Here is a 17175-nt window from a genome sequence, read left to right on the forward strand (position 1 = left end):
CACAAACAGAGAGACCAAATTGTAAATTTCACAAAGCATTGCTTAATCACTGATGGAATCTCATTAATGATTCACCAGAGATGTTTTGATGGTCAAACATACACAAATTTTTGTTAAAGGTACTAATTATGCTTTGGGTTTGGGTCTAACGATGTGATTTTTTTTCTACCCTCCCCGCCCCCATCTTCTTTTTACCAATAGGTCAGGACAGTTGGACGTCTCCTTGTACAACATGCCCCAGCTAAGCCTCTCACCCATGTTTTCAATGGGATTTTATCTGTTAGCTCTGATGGCTCTCTTATTTTCCCACGTGGACCATATAACTGCTGAGACTGAAATGGAAGGTGGAGGAAATGATACTGGCGAATGTACTGGCTCATATTACTGCAAGAAAGGGGTGATTTTGCCTATTTGGGAGCCCCAAGACCCTTCTTTCGGAGACAAGATTGCTAGAGCTACGGTGTATTTTGTGGCCATGGTCTACATGTTTCTGGGGGTCTCTATCATTGCTGACCGGTTCATGTCCTCTATAGAAGTCATCACATCCCAAGAAAAAGAAATAACCATCAAGAAACCCAATGGAGAGACCACCAAGACAACTGTGAGGATCTGGAATGAGACTGTGTCCAACCTGACCTTGATGGCCCTGGGATCTTCTGCTCCTGAGATTCTGCTTTCAGTCATTGAAGTGTGTGGCCATAACTTCACTGCAGGAGACCTGGGGCCCAGCACCATCGTGGGAAGTGCTGCCTTCAACATGTTCATCATCATTGCACTTTGTGTTTATGTGGTCCCTGATGGAGAGACGAGGAAGATTAAGCATCTCCGCGTGTTCTTTGTGACAGCAGCCTGGAGCATCTTCGCCTATACCTGGCTGTACATTATTTTGTCTGTCAGCTCTCCTGGTGTTGTAGAGGTCTGGGAAGGTTTGCTTACTTTCTTCTTCTTTCCCATCTGTGTTGTGTTCGCCTGGGTAGCAGATAGGAGGCTTCTGTTTTACAAGTATGTCTACAAGCGGTATCGGGCTGGCAAACAGAGGGGAATGATCATCGAACATGAGGGAGACAGGCCATCTTCCAAAACGGAAATCGAAATGGATGGGAAAGTGGTCAACTCTCACGTTGACAATTTCTTAGATGGCGCTCTGGTTCTGGAGGTCGATGAGAGGGACCAAGACGATGAAGAGGCTAGGCGAGAAATGGCGAGGATTCTGAAGGAACTTAAGCAGAAACATCCTGAGAAAGAAATAGAGCAGTTAATAGAATTAGCCAACTACCAAGTCCTAAGTCAGCAGCAAAAAAGTCGAGCATTTTACCGCATTCAAGCTACACGCCTGATGACTGGAGCTGGCAACATTTTAAAGAGGCATGCAGCTGATCAAGCCAGGAAGGCTGTCAGCATGCATGAGGTCAACACAGAAGTGGCTGAAAATGACCCGGTGAGCAAGGTCTTCTTTGAGCAAGGGACATATCAGTGTCTGGAGAACTGTGGTACCGTGGCCCTGACCATTATTCGCAGAGGTGGGGATTTGACCAACACTGTGTTCGTTGACTTCAGAACAGAGGATGGCACAGCCAATGCTGGGTCTGATTATGAATTCACCGAAGGAACTGTGGTCTTTAAGCCTGGCGAGACCCAGAAGGAAATCAGAGTTGGCATCATTGACGATGACATCTTCGAGGAAGATGAAAATTTCCTTGTGCACCTCAGCAATGTCAAAGTATCTTCTGAAGCTTCGGAAGATGGCATCCTGGAAGCCAATCATGTCTCCACTCTTGCCTGCCTGGGATCACCCTCCACGGCCACCGTAACCATTTTTGATGACGACCACGCAGGCATCTTTACTTTTGAGGAACCTGTGACTCATGTGAGTGAGAGCATTGGCATCATGGAGGTGAAGGTATTGAGAACATCTGGAGCTCGAGGAAATGTTATCGTTCCCTATAAAACCATCGAAGGGACTGCCAGAGGTGGAGGGGAGGACTTTGAGGACACTTGCGGAGAGCTCGAATTCCAGAACGATGAAATTGTGTAAGTTCTTTTTATATGTGTGTGTATGGTTGAGTGAGCGAGTGCATGACTACAAGAGTGTGTGCATATTTTTAAACCAAATGGCATAAAAGGAACAGAATAATTATTATGTAAGACAACTTTCAAAGTATCAGTTCTCGCTTGGGTGCCACTGATCAATATGTACTAGACACAGATCTTAAATTGACATTGAGATCTTATTTTTACTTTTGTCTTTTACATACTTAAGTACACTGGAGACCATGATAAAATGAAGCCTGTGACGTAAGTTAGCAGATCATTTAAGATGGGTTGAAAATTCTGTATTCTATTTTGGATCACACAGTATATATACAGAAAAAGAATATTTAACACATCACAAAAGGTCCCTAACTTCATTGCTGAGTACAAATTGGGAAAGACCAAAAAAGAACCACCTCGAAAAAGAATTTCCTGGCTACTAGGACTGAGTGGAAATATTTCTGTGGTTTTTATCTGACACTGTGGTTTTATGACAATATAATGTTTCTGTTTGTATGCTAATGTTTAATTATGATTTAATGACCAACCCTGCTTCTCCAGTGTTAAGCTATCGTGAGAAGAACATATATCCATTATTTCTTTCCAGTCTGGTTTTGCTTTATATGATTATGCAAACCCTTTTACCCTGGTCATTTAGTGATGGGGAGAGAAATAAGATTCTGTCCAAGCATCCTAGTTGACGGGGAGCAGATCGGAGAAACAAGTGGGGAACAACTTACTCTTCCTATTGGCACTTTAGAGTTGTAACTTCAAGTGTTATGAAGTGATTCTTCCACTGAGAGCTGCCATTGAGAGATATATTCTTCCTTCCTTGCCTTAGAGAGGGCTTTGCACTTAATTCACCAAAAGAAGCCAGGAAATTTGACTCAATGACCAGTGTCTTGGCAGGAGGGAGGGAGGGGGGATGGAAGAAGAAGGAAGGAAGGAAGGGAAGAAACGAGGGAGAAGAACCAGAATTATAGTATCATTGTATTATCAATAGTGTAACAAAGGATATTATGGTGAATGATTATGTTGAAGCATTTACAATTTAGGAATTTCAGGAAGGAAAAATAAATATATTAACTATAATTAGTTCTAAAAATGGTGCTAGTGCTGTGTAATACGTTCAAATAGCAAGTACATGCTCTCCAAGTATGAAATTTCTCCTCTTGAATATGTAGAGGAAAAAAACTAAAAAGATGGGGGAATGAGCAGAGGGAACAGGTTTTCTTGAAAGAGCTTTCCAGGGACCTTATATCTCTTTGCCATTGTGTTAAAGAGATGAGAAGTTACTGAGTACAGTATCACAATGAAGTTCAGCAAGGCAGAGATTATAATATCCATCTTCTGATGTGTGTATGTGGGTGATAGCGTTTGATTAGTATCTACTTTATGTTGGTTCATATGTTGTTAATGTTCCACTTACTGTGATGGGTTTCACTGGGTCACTTATTTTCTGAAAGACAGGATATAGTAGCAAATTAGTGTCCTGCATATTCAAGAAAGAAGGTCTTACATTGAATGTGATCTTGCCCAGGTTAGTGCACTTAACCCTTATTCCTTTGCTAGGAATTATTTTGCATTATATTTTCTGATCATTTCAATTATTGAACCTTCCCGTAGTAGATGGCACTTGGAATCTGTGTGAAAGTATAATGTACTCACAAGGGTAGCCCTTAAATATAACTAAAGTGGTGCTTTGTTTTCCTCATTTGTTTGACTTAGGATATTTTCTCATGAAAATTTTATGTTGCTTTCTCACAAGAATAATGACTCTGTACTTATTTATTTGAGAGTCAAGCTTTCCCCATCTCCTTTGCTATCCAAGATTTTTATCAAACCATATATAAATAATCTTATTTTAGGTGGCATATGTAGAAGAAGAAGGTTTTTAAAAAAACATTGACAGGGATTTGATGGAATAATTTATTCTGCCAAACTCCATTGAAAACACTCACCCTATTCAATTAAATTGATTTCACTCTTGCTAAAGAAGGAATACTGCCAAACTTCATCTTTACATATTTGTTTCTTTGGAAAATTTGTAAGAATTGGTGGAATCAGTAGAACTTGATAAAAATCAGTGCCATCTCTGTAAATATGTTCATGAGGGCAGTCTAGGTCAATCATGGTTACTTTTTCTATGAAATTATCTGACTTTTTATTCACTAAGATGAAATGTAAAGATTTTAAAATGATAAAAAAATTTTTATAAGTGAGATGAAGTCTAGTCCTACTTTTTTTTCTTTCTGGAATTTTGATTTTAAAGATTTATCTTGAATATAGTTTTATTATTGGCAAGCATCGTTGATGCTTAATAGGTCCATTGATTACACTCATGTCTTCGTGTGATTTTAAGGTAAGCACAATGTTTCTAGAAAAATAAATTATCAAAGACATGGTGTTGTTCTGGCTTCTTAGCAGTTTAGAAACCATTACTCTTATTTTTTAGTGTATTGTTTTCCTTTGGTGATTGTGTTCAATATATGTCACACCCAAGCAAAAAGGAGTATTTTATTCTTCAGTGAAGTTATCTGTGTAGACTCAACCCAACTTAACTTCAAGAATGATTTTATATCTCCTAAATAGCACAGTTCATCTTAGGGGTAGCCTTCTTCAAAACCTATCATACGTAGATAAGGACTGTTGACCCAACTGAGCTTTATTAAATATTTTGAAAAATCTTGTTTGATTGTTTAATACTGTGCAGCAAGTCAGAATTAGTGAGTCTTTTCAGAGTACCATAAAGAGATTTTTACAAAAGCTTTGGATTTAAAGGTTTTCTAATTTTAAGAATCTATTAACCAAAGTAGACACAGAGTCCATTCTGATCAGGGATGGAGACTAAGGGGCAGTATACCTTTGATCACAAGTACAAGAGAGATTCTAATTTTTTTTTAAATTTCTTTTCAACTTGAATTTATTTTTTCTACAAAAAAATTGAATCTAAAATAAATTATAAGTTACATGGAACCACAATCTTTACAAATGTAGGACAAAACCAGAATACTAAATTTTAGTCTGTGTTAGATTATGTTACTGTTCTAGTTCCTAATAGCTTTTATCAAAAGTGCACAACATTTTAGTTTGTAGGTAAAGTTGTTAAGGATTCCTAAACATTTATCTTATTTTTAGTATAGTAGAAATAATTTAAAATTATAAAAATGTGTGTATCTAATTATTCATACTCTCACATATATTATTTGAATTATTTCATCCTGACCTTTCTAAGATCAAAATGCATATTTAAGAAAAAAAACACAGATAAGTCATATTCTCAGCAAAATATTTTAAAATTATAATGCAAAAGCCCATTAAATAGATGAAATTAATGGTTATCACACACTTTTGTGAAAGCTCAATCAATGACAAATCCTAGATCCATGCCATCTAATGTTAACTTTTCAACAGAGAATGCTATATAATGTTAACAGCTAATAAAAAACAAATCAAGAATATGTTAATTTGATTTGTGGTTTGGTAGGTGATATCTACAAATTTGAAATTGTTCTTTAATGATACTATTTCAGTAGTACTAATTATTACAAAATATTTTTTGGTCTTCCAAAGTCTAATATGAACTGTTCTGGAAACTGTTAAGGTTAATTAATTAATGTAGCTACAAATCAAATTTAATTGCTTAGTTGTAGCTCAATAATGATATCATTTTGGAAGATAATTAGAAAAAATGAGCATTACTATTACATATTTAAAATAGAGAGTTGAGAAAATTATGTACATTGGAAAATTTACATAACTGTTGCTTATCAAAGCAGTGACTAGGCTTCCTAGTCACAGAATAGTGTATTAAACAGTGTGTCTTCCAACTATTAATTTTAATAACTATTACATTTTCAGGTATGGTTGTAACTTCATTAACTCTAAGAGATGTAATATGCAAGGCATGTATCTCAACAAACGTAACTTTTTTACACTGAATATTTCTGTACTTTTTGTGAACAAAGGATGAGAAAATTAAATAAAATTTTAGTGTAAGTCCTATCAAGTTATTATTATATTAGTACCATTATTATTATTATATTACATGGAAAAGAAATACTGTTTTTTGCTGTTTGGATACCAGTGTTTATCTCTTGCTGTACAGAATTCCAAGGAATAAATACCTAGCTATATGATATAGAATATAGCTATATAATATGGTACAGTAAGACCACCAGATATAAATAATGTAAAACTTCAAGTGATTAGAACAGAAAAACAATTGTGCATTGGGAAAAATCAGGAATGATGAAAAATAATATAGAAATTATCATTATACAAGGAAGGCTATTAGTACATAGTGCCTTGAAACTAACATATTCGGGGTTTACTTTTTATAGAAGAATTTCACTTGTTACATTTAGACTATTAAAATGATAGGCATATGATATTTTACACTGGCATAGAACTTTCCTAGGTAATGTGCTAATGTAAGGAATTTGGTTGGAATAATTTTAGCATTTTAATGGATTTATACTTTAGTGGATTATCTTTTCAGACCAGAATATTTTTCTTTTTATGAGCCAAACCACATGTAGTATCATCTGAAAACCTAAATGCATATGTTTTCTGAATGCATAACTATCATAAAAATAAGACAGGGTAAGAACCAAAAACATTTACGAGTTATAATTTAGTATTGCCTGGAGCCCAAGTCAATTATGTGCAGAAAGGTTCTTTACCATGTCAACCAGATTTCCATTTTTGCTGTTGTAATCTCATTTTCCCAGTGCTAATTAGTGTTTGAGGTTATAATATAGTTACATAAAAAATTTTTATTTTAGCAACTGAAGAAATTTCTTAGTTTAGGCACATTGAAGTATTTAAATCCTGGGCTACTTTCTGAGTCATTATTCAAGGCCATCACTCAAGGTTGATTGCTTCGGTAGATCAGGGCTTGAATTTATAAATCAATAAATCAGATCCTACTTCATAAACAACTGCTAGGTGACCAGCATTGGGCTAATATTATGAAGGAAATCAAAAGAAATATACTTCTCATACTTAAAATGGGAGATAATATATTTTGATATGTATATCATTATGAAGATGATGTGCAGAGGGTAAAATAAGCTTAGTTTTGGAAATACATTTGCATTTATGTTTTGGAGGACAGACAGCATAACTAGAAGGAAAAATGGAATGTACATTTTAAGAGGGAGTCATATTGGAAAACATGGGAGCAGGGATAATATCAAGAGAGAGGATCATTATCAAAATCAATGAAAGACTTAGTGACAGTTCATTTTCTTTTGTGGAGTTTTAAATAGTTATGAATGTGTTTAAGTCAATGTGACATGTCCCTTAAAGGGTCTTTGTGGAATCCTTTTGGGGTATGATGTATAGAAACAAAATTTAGAACCATTATTATTAGACAACCAAGAACTTTCTAAAGTGCTCTCTCCTTTTTTTTTTTTTTTTTTTTTTTGACATCAAGGATTGAGCCCAGGGGCACTTAACCACTGAGCAACACCTCCAAACCTTTTAAATATTTTATTTAGAGACAAGGTGTCACTTATTTGCTTAGGGCCTTGCTAAATTGCTGAGGCTGACTTGAACTCATGATCCTCTTGCTTCAGCTTCCAGAGCTACTGGGATTACAGGTGAGCACCATGACTGGCTCAAGTGCTCTTTTATACATTTAATATGGTGACAACCCAATGAAGTTGAGTAGCATTGCAGATGAAAAAACTGAATTTCGGAGATCTAAGAAATTATGGATCCAGAATTTGAATACCTATTTGACTTCAAAGATGCTCCTCAGTGCCACATTGCCTCTTGAAGCTTCTAAAGAAAATTGACAATATTTCTAGTAAAATGTTGTCAGTATTTTATTTTGCTCTTTGTGAATTAGTTCTTGGTCTCTAGGAATGGTTTTGATTTACTTTAATCTGGTAGCTTCTCAAATAGTCCTCCCATCCTGCCACCCACTCACCCTATGTTCTCAGAGTTATCAGTGTACTGCCACTGTCTTACAAAACCTGAACAGATTTTACACTAAGTTTTGATGTGGGAAGAGATTTTCTTTGCGTTTCTTTCCTGAGAACACCAGTAACCAGGGGTAGGAGATTTAAAGGTACTGTACTCAATGCTTTTGAATGGAGCTACTTTAAAGGTATAATAGCTATGATAGGGTTATTTGTTGTCATTTTGCTGTTGTGTCTTTATTAGCTGAGGTGTGAAAAGTTGCCCGTGGGTAATATGGTAATATTGTTATCATGGAACAATAATGAAATTTGTTGTTACGTATTTGCACATGCACACAATATGACAATACAGTTGGGCCAGTATCATTCCCAGTATTTTCTTTTTCCCTCCCTCTGGTTCCTTTCCTTTACTGATCTCCCTTTGATTTTCATGAGTTCACCACTCCTCCTTTCTTTTCCTTTTGCCACTCTAGGTTCCACATATGAGAGAAAATGTAGAATCCTTGACCTTCTGAGTTTGACTTATTTCACTTAACATTATGTTCTCAAGTTTCATCCATTTTCTTGCAAAAGATATCATTTCATTATTCTTCGTGGCTGAATAAAGCTCCATTGTGTATATATACCACCTTATACCACATTGATGGACTTTATCCATTCATCCATTGATGGACTCCTGGGTGGGTTCCATAGTTTGGCTATTGTGAGTTGTACATAGGTAGGTAGTGATACCGCCATTTACCGGTGACGAGTTCTGCTCCTTCTAATGTTGAAGATTGAACACTAGAGAAGCACGCCAAGGCAAGCATATTAAGCAGGTTTTATTTAAAGGTAATAATACAGACTTCTCCCAGCAGGAAGAAGGGGGCCATGGCTGATGTTCTAAAAGTCCCAAGAAGTGAGCGCACCCTCCATCTTTTATAGGTTAGGGTCCCTTTTGTTCTCCAGTTCTCTCCCCCCTTATCTCTCCTTCCTGCCTAGTGACTAGGCCTGGTTTTGCATTAAGTGAGAAGCCATGGGCAGGGGGAGGGCCAAGGTGATTCAGGCAGGCAAGGGCCCAGGGGGCATTAATTAGCAGCTCCTTGCTTGCAGTCCTTGATAAAGGCAGGTAAATTTGGTAATCAGTGGGCTCTGGAGATCCTTGACATTCCATTCTTCCAGGGGCAGTCTCCAACTTCCAGAGGCAGATGGCTTCATGGCTTCATTCCCTTGAATTGACCCGATTCCCTATTTCTACACTAACTACCTGTCCTTAATTCTGGCTTCAGTAGGACATTTTCTACTGACTTTTCATAGGGCCTTGCAGTTTCTGCCCTCGTAGTGGAAGTCTAGAAGAACCTGAGAGGAAAAGCAAGCAGTCAACAATATGAACATGAAAGGTCCCTTCCTTCCTTTTCTGATTCTACATGTGGTCTGCACAATACCCATCTAGGTACCAAAGGTTGAGCCAGCAGGTCTCTTTCTTTTCACAGCCTATATAGTTGTCAAATTCTAGAGCCAAGCAGGACAAACAATTCATTTTCATTTCCTCAGGGATCTAGATGACATTTTCTTTCCTTCTTACAGTCTCCAGAGGGTCAGATAAGGCAGTAGGTATTGGAATCTTTTGTGGCAGCTGGAGATACAGAGGCAAGGGCAAAAACAGAGCCAAAAGCAGAACTTTACTTCCTTGCTTTTTAATTCACATATTGATTAAATAGTCCAGGATATTTTCCAGATAGAGTTTGCTGGTTTTGTTTTTGAGTTTTAGATTCAAGCATGAGACATTTGGGGTTCTGGATACCCTGAAACCAAAGGTGACACTTGAAACCAAGGTCTCCTCATTTTCCAGTCTTAGACTACTGTCTCTAAGCCCTCCTAACTGTCATGAAGTTACTTAATCTCAGAGTAGGTTTTCATACCTGTAAAATGAGGACAATATCGATGATGGTAGAGGTGATTAAAGTGGCAAAGAAGATGGTGGTGGTCCTGTTGATAAGTGAAGGTGGTGGTATAATGGTGATGGTGGTGGTGGTTTTGGATATTGGTTGTAGTAGAAATGGTAGTAGTGGTTATGAGATGGAGGTGGTGTTGATGATGAAGTGAAGGTGGTGGTAGTTTTTAATATGACTGTGGTGGTGGGGGATGGAGTTGGTGATAATGAGTGCCAGAGGCAAAGGTGATGGTGGTGGTAGTTTTGGACATGATGGTGGTGGTCAGGGGGTGATAGTGGTGGTGGTGATTATTGGTGGTAGTGGTAGTGATGTGATGGTGGAGGCACTAAGAGTTACTAAGAGCTGTTTTGATTTAATCTTCACAATCATCTTAAGTAGATACTGCTACTATACACATTTTGCAGAAGAAGAAATTGAGGCTCAGAGACTAACTTTCTCTGGCTCACACAGCTAATAAACATGGATCTAGAATTCATCAGTAGGACTACCTGACTATAGAGTCTACTCTGTCTCATTAGTTTTCACATACAAGGACAAGGCTCTGTTACTGTAGCCTGTGTGGCTTAGAAGATGAGAAAAAAAGAGTTGTCATTTATCTTTTCTGGAATTCTTGAACATGTATCAAATCCATTGCACCCTCACTGCCCAGTCTCTGTTAGCCTAGAAAAGCCATGATGAACTGAGTTGAAGAAGGAAAAAAATGCAGAATGCTAGACTCCCTCCTTGCAACTGACTTGTCCAATTACTGTCTATTCTTCCTCCCACACAGTATGCATCTCCTCTTATTCCTACACTTAAAAAAGAAACTTCATTATTATGAACTTTCTGACATTGTCTGCTCTGGCCCTGAAGCATTTAACTACCTTATATGGTAAATAATGAATGTAGCTTTTCTCCATACTTGAAGTAGTATTTTCTTGGCCTATTTTTTTTTTATATGTTACAAGGCAGTGTAAATTAACAACTGAGAATTAGTATCAGGGGAGAGTTGTTACCTTGTATTATCACTATGAAAAAGTTTAAAAAATATGTTTTATGACCCTGGAGGTGATTAATAGTAAGAATTATTGATTGTAAGACTTTCCAAGAATAAGTGACCCTTGGAGAAGTTCATCTGATACAAACCTTCAGTTCTAATCTTTACAGCAAATGGAATTTTTAGGTAACATTTTTTAAAATGTCAAATTTCAAGTCACCCTTGCTTCTGAATTACATTCGGGGACATGAAAAGCAAGTGGGAAAAAAAAAATAGTGACCTAAAATCAGATCACTATGCAATGACATTTTGCATATACTTTGCAAAAATCAGTGTTCAAGTTTGTCTGTAAAATATTTGGTTTTGGAGAAAGTAGCTTCATTGTATTTAATATTTTTAACTTCTGTAGGTAAATTATTGGTCTGTTTGGAGTAAGCCCATTAGCAAGTTTTGTAAATATAATTAATTATAATTTTTTTATAAGTTTTTTATAGACTACCTGAAGATAAGGAGTTCACATCTAAGTTTGAACTCTGTCTCTGTACCCTCCTAACTTTGTTATAATTTTTATGTTTTTAAATAACTTTTATAATTTTTATAAGTTGTAATTGTAACTTTTAAAATAAACCCAAAATGCGCCTTCAATAAGGAACATTTCTCTTACACACACACATACACACACACACACACACACACACACACACACAGACACACACACACAGACACGCACACCACTTCTTATTTACCAGGGAAGAAGTGGGAAAGTTCAATTAAGTAGTGTTGACATCCAGTTTAGTCTTAGGGTACAAAAATTCCCAAAATTATATAGCAACTTTCCTTCTTGCTCACCGAGCATTTCAGTCTTAACTTGACAATGATGTTTTAAAATGGGCTGATCACTTTAATATATATAAATGTGTGTCTGGGATTTACCTATCTGGAGAGAGACACAGAGAGAGAGAGAGAAAGGGATGGGAAAGGGATGAAGGGGGGAGGGAATGGTATGAAGTGGAGTGGTGGAGGAAGGAACCCTAGGAGGGAGAGGATGGCCAGAGAGAGAGGAGAGGAGGGAGGAGGGAAGAAGAAGGAGGCAGACAGAGGGGACAGAGACAGAGACAAAGAATTTATAGCCCTGATTACATTTCAGCCATTACTAAAATGAAGTGGAGACTGGAGTTAGTCCAGATTCTTGCTCAAGCAAACAGAAGACAGTAGGAGAGTAAAGAAATTGAAATGGGATTCATTCAAACTGCTTCTTTATTAAAAATCGGCAGCACCTTTGTCCTTGAAATCATGGACGTGCACAAGTGTGTTTGAGGAGTCTGAAGTAGCATGTGGAATCCAGTAGGGTTGGGCCCCCGCTCCTGATTCCAGCTTTCCCCTGTGTCCTGAGATCACCCAGGCTGTGTCAAGTCCCTTATGAATGCTAGGATGGAAGTGATGACTAAGACAGTCCTTGCCAAAGAGAGGCTCACGTCTCCTTGAGGAGACAGGTGAACAAGCATCCAGTCCCACAATAGGGTGGATGTATAGTTGTGCCTGAGCTTCTTTGTGCCTCCTTGGCATCTCTCTGTATTTCCCCCTGGGCCCTTGCCACTGGTGTTTAGGCTGAGAACAAATGACGAACTCTCAGCATCCTGACTGGCCACTTCTGGCAGCTGCAACCATGTGTGCCTGCTCTTCCCCAGAAGAGAGCCACAAGGTTCCTGGTACCCCTCCTGCCCCACCCTGTCCCCATCCCAGATGGCTCCAGACACAGATGGCTACCTACTCTCATGGAGACCAGAAGAGTAGAGTTTGGGAACAATTCAAATCTGATTCATTTTTCACAAAAGTAATGAACTCAGAGGAGTAAGACACAGGGAAACTTTTCATTCTCTATTTCCTAATTCTGTGGGTTACCAGGGAAAGCAGAAGTCACTCACATCTGAATCTTTTCTCTAAATGATATGATTTTATTGCTGATCCACAAAGGAAACTATTACAGAAATGTGGCAAAGAACTTGATAAGCCAGGGCTTGGTGCCCTCAGGGTCTCAGACTTAGGTGGTTCAGCATCTCAGAATTATCCTAACCTGATATTGAAGGAGACCAGAGAGATTACCGTAGAAAGATAGGAGATTAGAGGTGGAGGTCTTTTTGAGCTGTTTTTAATATGGAAATAGAACTTCTGTATGGTTGAGTTCTGGGAGGTTGTAAACTGATACATTATAGGAAGTGATTTATCTGACCTAAACATAGTATAATAAAATGGAAGAATATTAATACAATGTGATAAAAATGAATATAAGTATAGATATAAATATAAATGCAAATATAATAAAATAATAACATAAAGTACATTAAGTCCAGATATTTATCTGGCAACATCTAAAGCTAAAATATCCTATAGAAGCTAGTTGTTTGAGTAATTGAACTATATCCTACAGATTTGATTTCTCTTAGGGAAAGGACATCTTTCTTTCTTTTCTTTTTTTTTTTTTTTTTTTTTTTTTGGCGGTACTGGGGATTGAACCCAGGGCCTTGTCATTGCGAGGCAAACACTCTACCAACTGAGCTATATCCCCAGCCCAGGATGTCTTTCTTAAAGACCGTGAATCCCATGGTCAATTGTAAACTATATACTTTTAGGATAATCTATTTTTGATTATTGGTTATTAATTCAATAATTAATTCTTATATATAAAGCCCTTGAGACATTTTGAGCTGGGCCAGGGTCTGTGGCCTACAGTTAATTTTTCTAGTCTGCTGTGATTTATAAGTCCTTTGTACTGTGATTTGTAAGTCATTACACACACACACACACACTCACACACACACACACTCACATATATGTATATAATATGTATGTATTTTTTTTTCAATCAGGCTATTAGCGGGCCTGACTCCAGCTATATTCATTTTAAATGGGCTGCTTGTCCAATGTGAACATAGAATAAAAGTGAACAGTAGATATTCACAAATGACAACCCTTATACTCAGTGTTCAGCACTTTCCTTGTGGTTGCCCTCTGTGGCAGATATTGCAGATACCCAGAGACACCATTTGCATGTAACATAAGGGTTAAGAGCACAGTCTTTGGGGCCAGACAAACCTGGGTTTAAATCTTCATTCTATCTCACAAACTCCAAAAATTTGAACAACTTACTTAACCTCTCTGTTTCCAATTACAAAGAATTAAATCCATTTATCAAGTACCTGCCTTACAGTAAGTAAATGTTAATTGCAATTCTTATTGCCTGCAGTTACTTTCTAGAGAGTTGTTTACAGAAGTCTAATCTGTAGGTAGAGAGATGTTATTATAAGATCACCTCCCATCCACGTTAAAAAATAAAAAATAAAAGCTTACTGGGAATTAGGCACAGGATGCTTTTTCTTCTATCTTACCTTTTTCCTAAAATGTCAGTGATGTTCACACTGTGGGGTTCTGTGAATTGTGGGTGTGGTGCATGAGTGTATACCTGTATGCATGTGCAGACACTTGTGCTCAGAATAGAAGCCCTCAAGGTGTGTAGTTGTCTTCTATTACTCTTGTAAAATGATGAAGATCAAAATGAGAAAGATCATAATTGCAACGTTATGCTACCCAAACTATGCCTCTTTGATTCTGTCATTATTTTAATGGGGGAAGGAAAAGAAGCAAGATATAGTGTGGAAAATGGGGAGCTAGGGCTAACTGGGAACCCCAGCATGGAAGTGGGCAGAGAGGAGCCTTTTCTTTTACTTAACACCTGGCTACTTAGGACGTGCCTATATCTCTATTTCATCTTCACACAACCTTTTGAGGCATTAGCGCTTCTATTTTAGGGCAGCGGGAGTGCCGCAGTGATTAATTCCCAGTAGGGGCTTATGAGGTAGTTTTTGAATAGATAGCTTAGAAAAGAAGGAAGCAACAAAGACTTTTGCATATGGAGTGCAAGAAGATTAAATGATTGTTCTAAATGGCAGAGCCTGAACTGGAAACCAAGTGTATTGATGTCTCCACTGGTGACCTTGATTCTACAACAGGTCGGGTGCTTGTTGGTTCTAGGAAAGGAAATTTAGGATTTTCTTTCATATGCAGTAGGCAAGTAAACCTCAGGAGAGGCTGTCTATCTGATACCCATTCTTAATATTTCTTTTCTTTTTCCTTTCCTTTCTCCTTTCTCCCTCCCTCCCTGCTTTCCTTCCTTCCTTCCTTCCTTCCTTATTATTTTAAAGTGTATTTTTGCAAGTTCTCACCTGGAATAAGCTGTCTAAGAAGAAATTTTGATTCTTGATGCTGTGCATCTCCTTTCCTTTGAGAGTTGTTGATGATGATATAAATAGGCCTAAGAAATTCTTACAACATGCATAAATGTTACTCAGAGTTAGCACCGGGGAAAGGGTTTTGCTGAATTATTAGTAATCTAATAATGTGCTGTATTGAAATAATGGAATGTCCACTGCCCTTATGACTTGTTATGAAATGAAATTCCTCATGTGACAATGCCAGGGATATACTGTTACTCTTATTTGACAATAAACGATCTGTGGGGCTGGGTGACTTCTTGCCTTTCAACCTTAATACTGCCTTTGAAGAAGCCAGTGACAGTAGACGCGTGCCCAGGAATTCTCAACAGACCCGAAGTGCTCCTTCTCTCCTTACTATCTAAACTTATCTTTGTTCTTCACCAACTTAGGTTCTTGCAAATGTCTATGTTTTAATCAATCAATTCAGCAAAAAATCTATTAATGTCTTAATGGTGACTTCTTTTATGCCTAATCTATAAACTTGAAGATAAAGGTTGTCATTTCTTTCCAAGCTTAAAATTTAGTGTAAAAAAAATAATTATAACACAAAATGATATAATCATGATGATAGAGAACTATACAAAGTTCTATGGGAGTTCAAAAATAACTGATCCAAAACAATGCTAATTTAATTTCTTTCATTCTTTTACTTCTTATTTTACTTGCTTTTTTTAAAAAAAAAATCTTTCCAGGACAAGTTTTTAATTAAAAAAAATTTTTTTAAAGTTTTTTAAAATCTTTTGGTATTAGGAATTTAACCCAGGAGAGCTTAACCACTGAGCCACATCCCAAGTTCATTCATTTTTTTTTGAGATAGGAGCTCACAAAGTTGTTTAAGGTCTCTCTACGTTGCTTAAGGCCTTGCTAAGTTGCTGAGGCCGGTCTTGAACTTGTGATCTTCTTGCCTCAGTCTCTCAAGCCACTGGGATTACAGGCATGTGCCACTGTGCCCAGCCAGGACAAGTTTTTTTTTTTTTTAATTAAATATTTAAATGAAATATTTTTGATATTTGTAAAAAATACATGGAAATCTCATCTGAGCTGAAATGATAATCATTTTTTCATAATTAAGACCAACCTGAATATTCACAGCCTCTACCCCCAAAAGAAATCCCTAGATAAACATGATCCTGCCTAAATTTTTATAGATTTATATAGAGATATCAAATATGCATATGCATTAAGTAAAATTAAATCTTCATGCAAGAAGTTTCATCGTGTTAAAAATCTAGGTCACGTAGCAACTGTTCCTTGAATGTATAGGTATGATAATGTCAATCAACTTCTTTCCTCAAATTCAAATACTCATTCTAATTCAACTCAAATATCTAACGGGAGACAAATACTGTCAGGAAAGAAAATAATAGTGCTTTAAAGATACTAGTTTCTCTGTTTTTCTATTTTAACAAATACATGATCTTAAACAGTTTTGTTTTCAATTGTTTTTAAACTTTTAATTCTTCAACAAAGCTAATCTTACACTTGCTTCGGAAGCCAATTAAACAGTTTAACTGAATATTAAGAAACATATCTTGATTACGTTTTATTTTGACAATTCCCAATGATTATGAAAAATTTCTGTGATGTCTCACTGGCCATCCTACCCAAAGTTCTTATTCTTTGGTATTAAATTCTGTCATATTGAAGGCAGTGAGAAGACCCAGGACTGGGAAAATCCTTTTTGTATTATCTTCAAAAATAATCAAGTATTTCTTGGCAATAATTGCCAAGAAATTTTAAAATGCAATCTATAGATACCTCTTTATTTTGCCCCTTGAGAGAAAACTTGGTAAATTAAAAGTTTTGATTTGCGTGGGTCCTTTGCTTCATGAGAGAAGGTAATGTTTAGGGAAAAGCTCAACTTTGGTGACTTTCTTCCTGCCAGCAGGCTCTTAAGTAATAAAATAAATAAAGAGTATGATCCAGGAGACAGAATGGAATGCAGAAGGAAGCAGATGTTCAGGAGTCAGGAATATCCATACCCAGTAAGTCTCCTTAGACTGCTGGCCTGGTTAGTTTGCCACTAACTACAC

At 37.0% G+C, this 17175-nt stretch overlaps 1 protein-coding gene across 9 annotated transcripts in view; it reads left to right on the forward strand.

Moving 5' to 3' along the window:
* Slc8a1 (solute carrier family 8 member A1) overlaps positions 1–17175 on the forward strand; it is a 369898-nt gene that overhangs the window by 73064 nt on the left and 279659 nt on the right. For all 9 annotated transcript variants that reach the window (XM_047522914.1, XM_047522916.1, XM_047522915.1 and 6 more), the window contains exon 2: positions 202–2031. In XM_047522914.1, the coding sequence (XP_047378870.1) occupies positions 233–2031 (1799 nt within the window). In that variant the 5' untranslated portion in view covers positions 202–232. The remainder of the gene's footprint in view (positions 1–201; positions 2032–17175) is intronic.

Source organism: Sciurus carolinensis, chromosome 13 (genome assembly GCF_902686445.1).
Source record: "Sciurus carolinensis chromosome 13, mSciCar1.2, whole genome shotgun sequence".
NCBI lineage: Eukaryota > Metazoa > Chordata > Mammalia > Rodentia > Sciuridae > Sciurus > Sciurus carolinensis.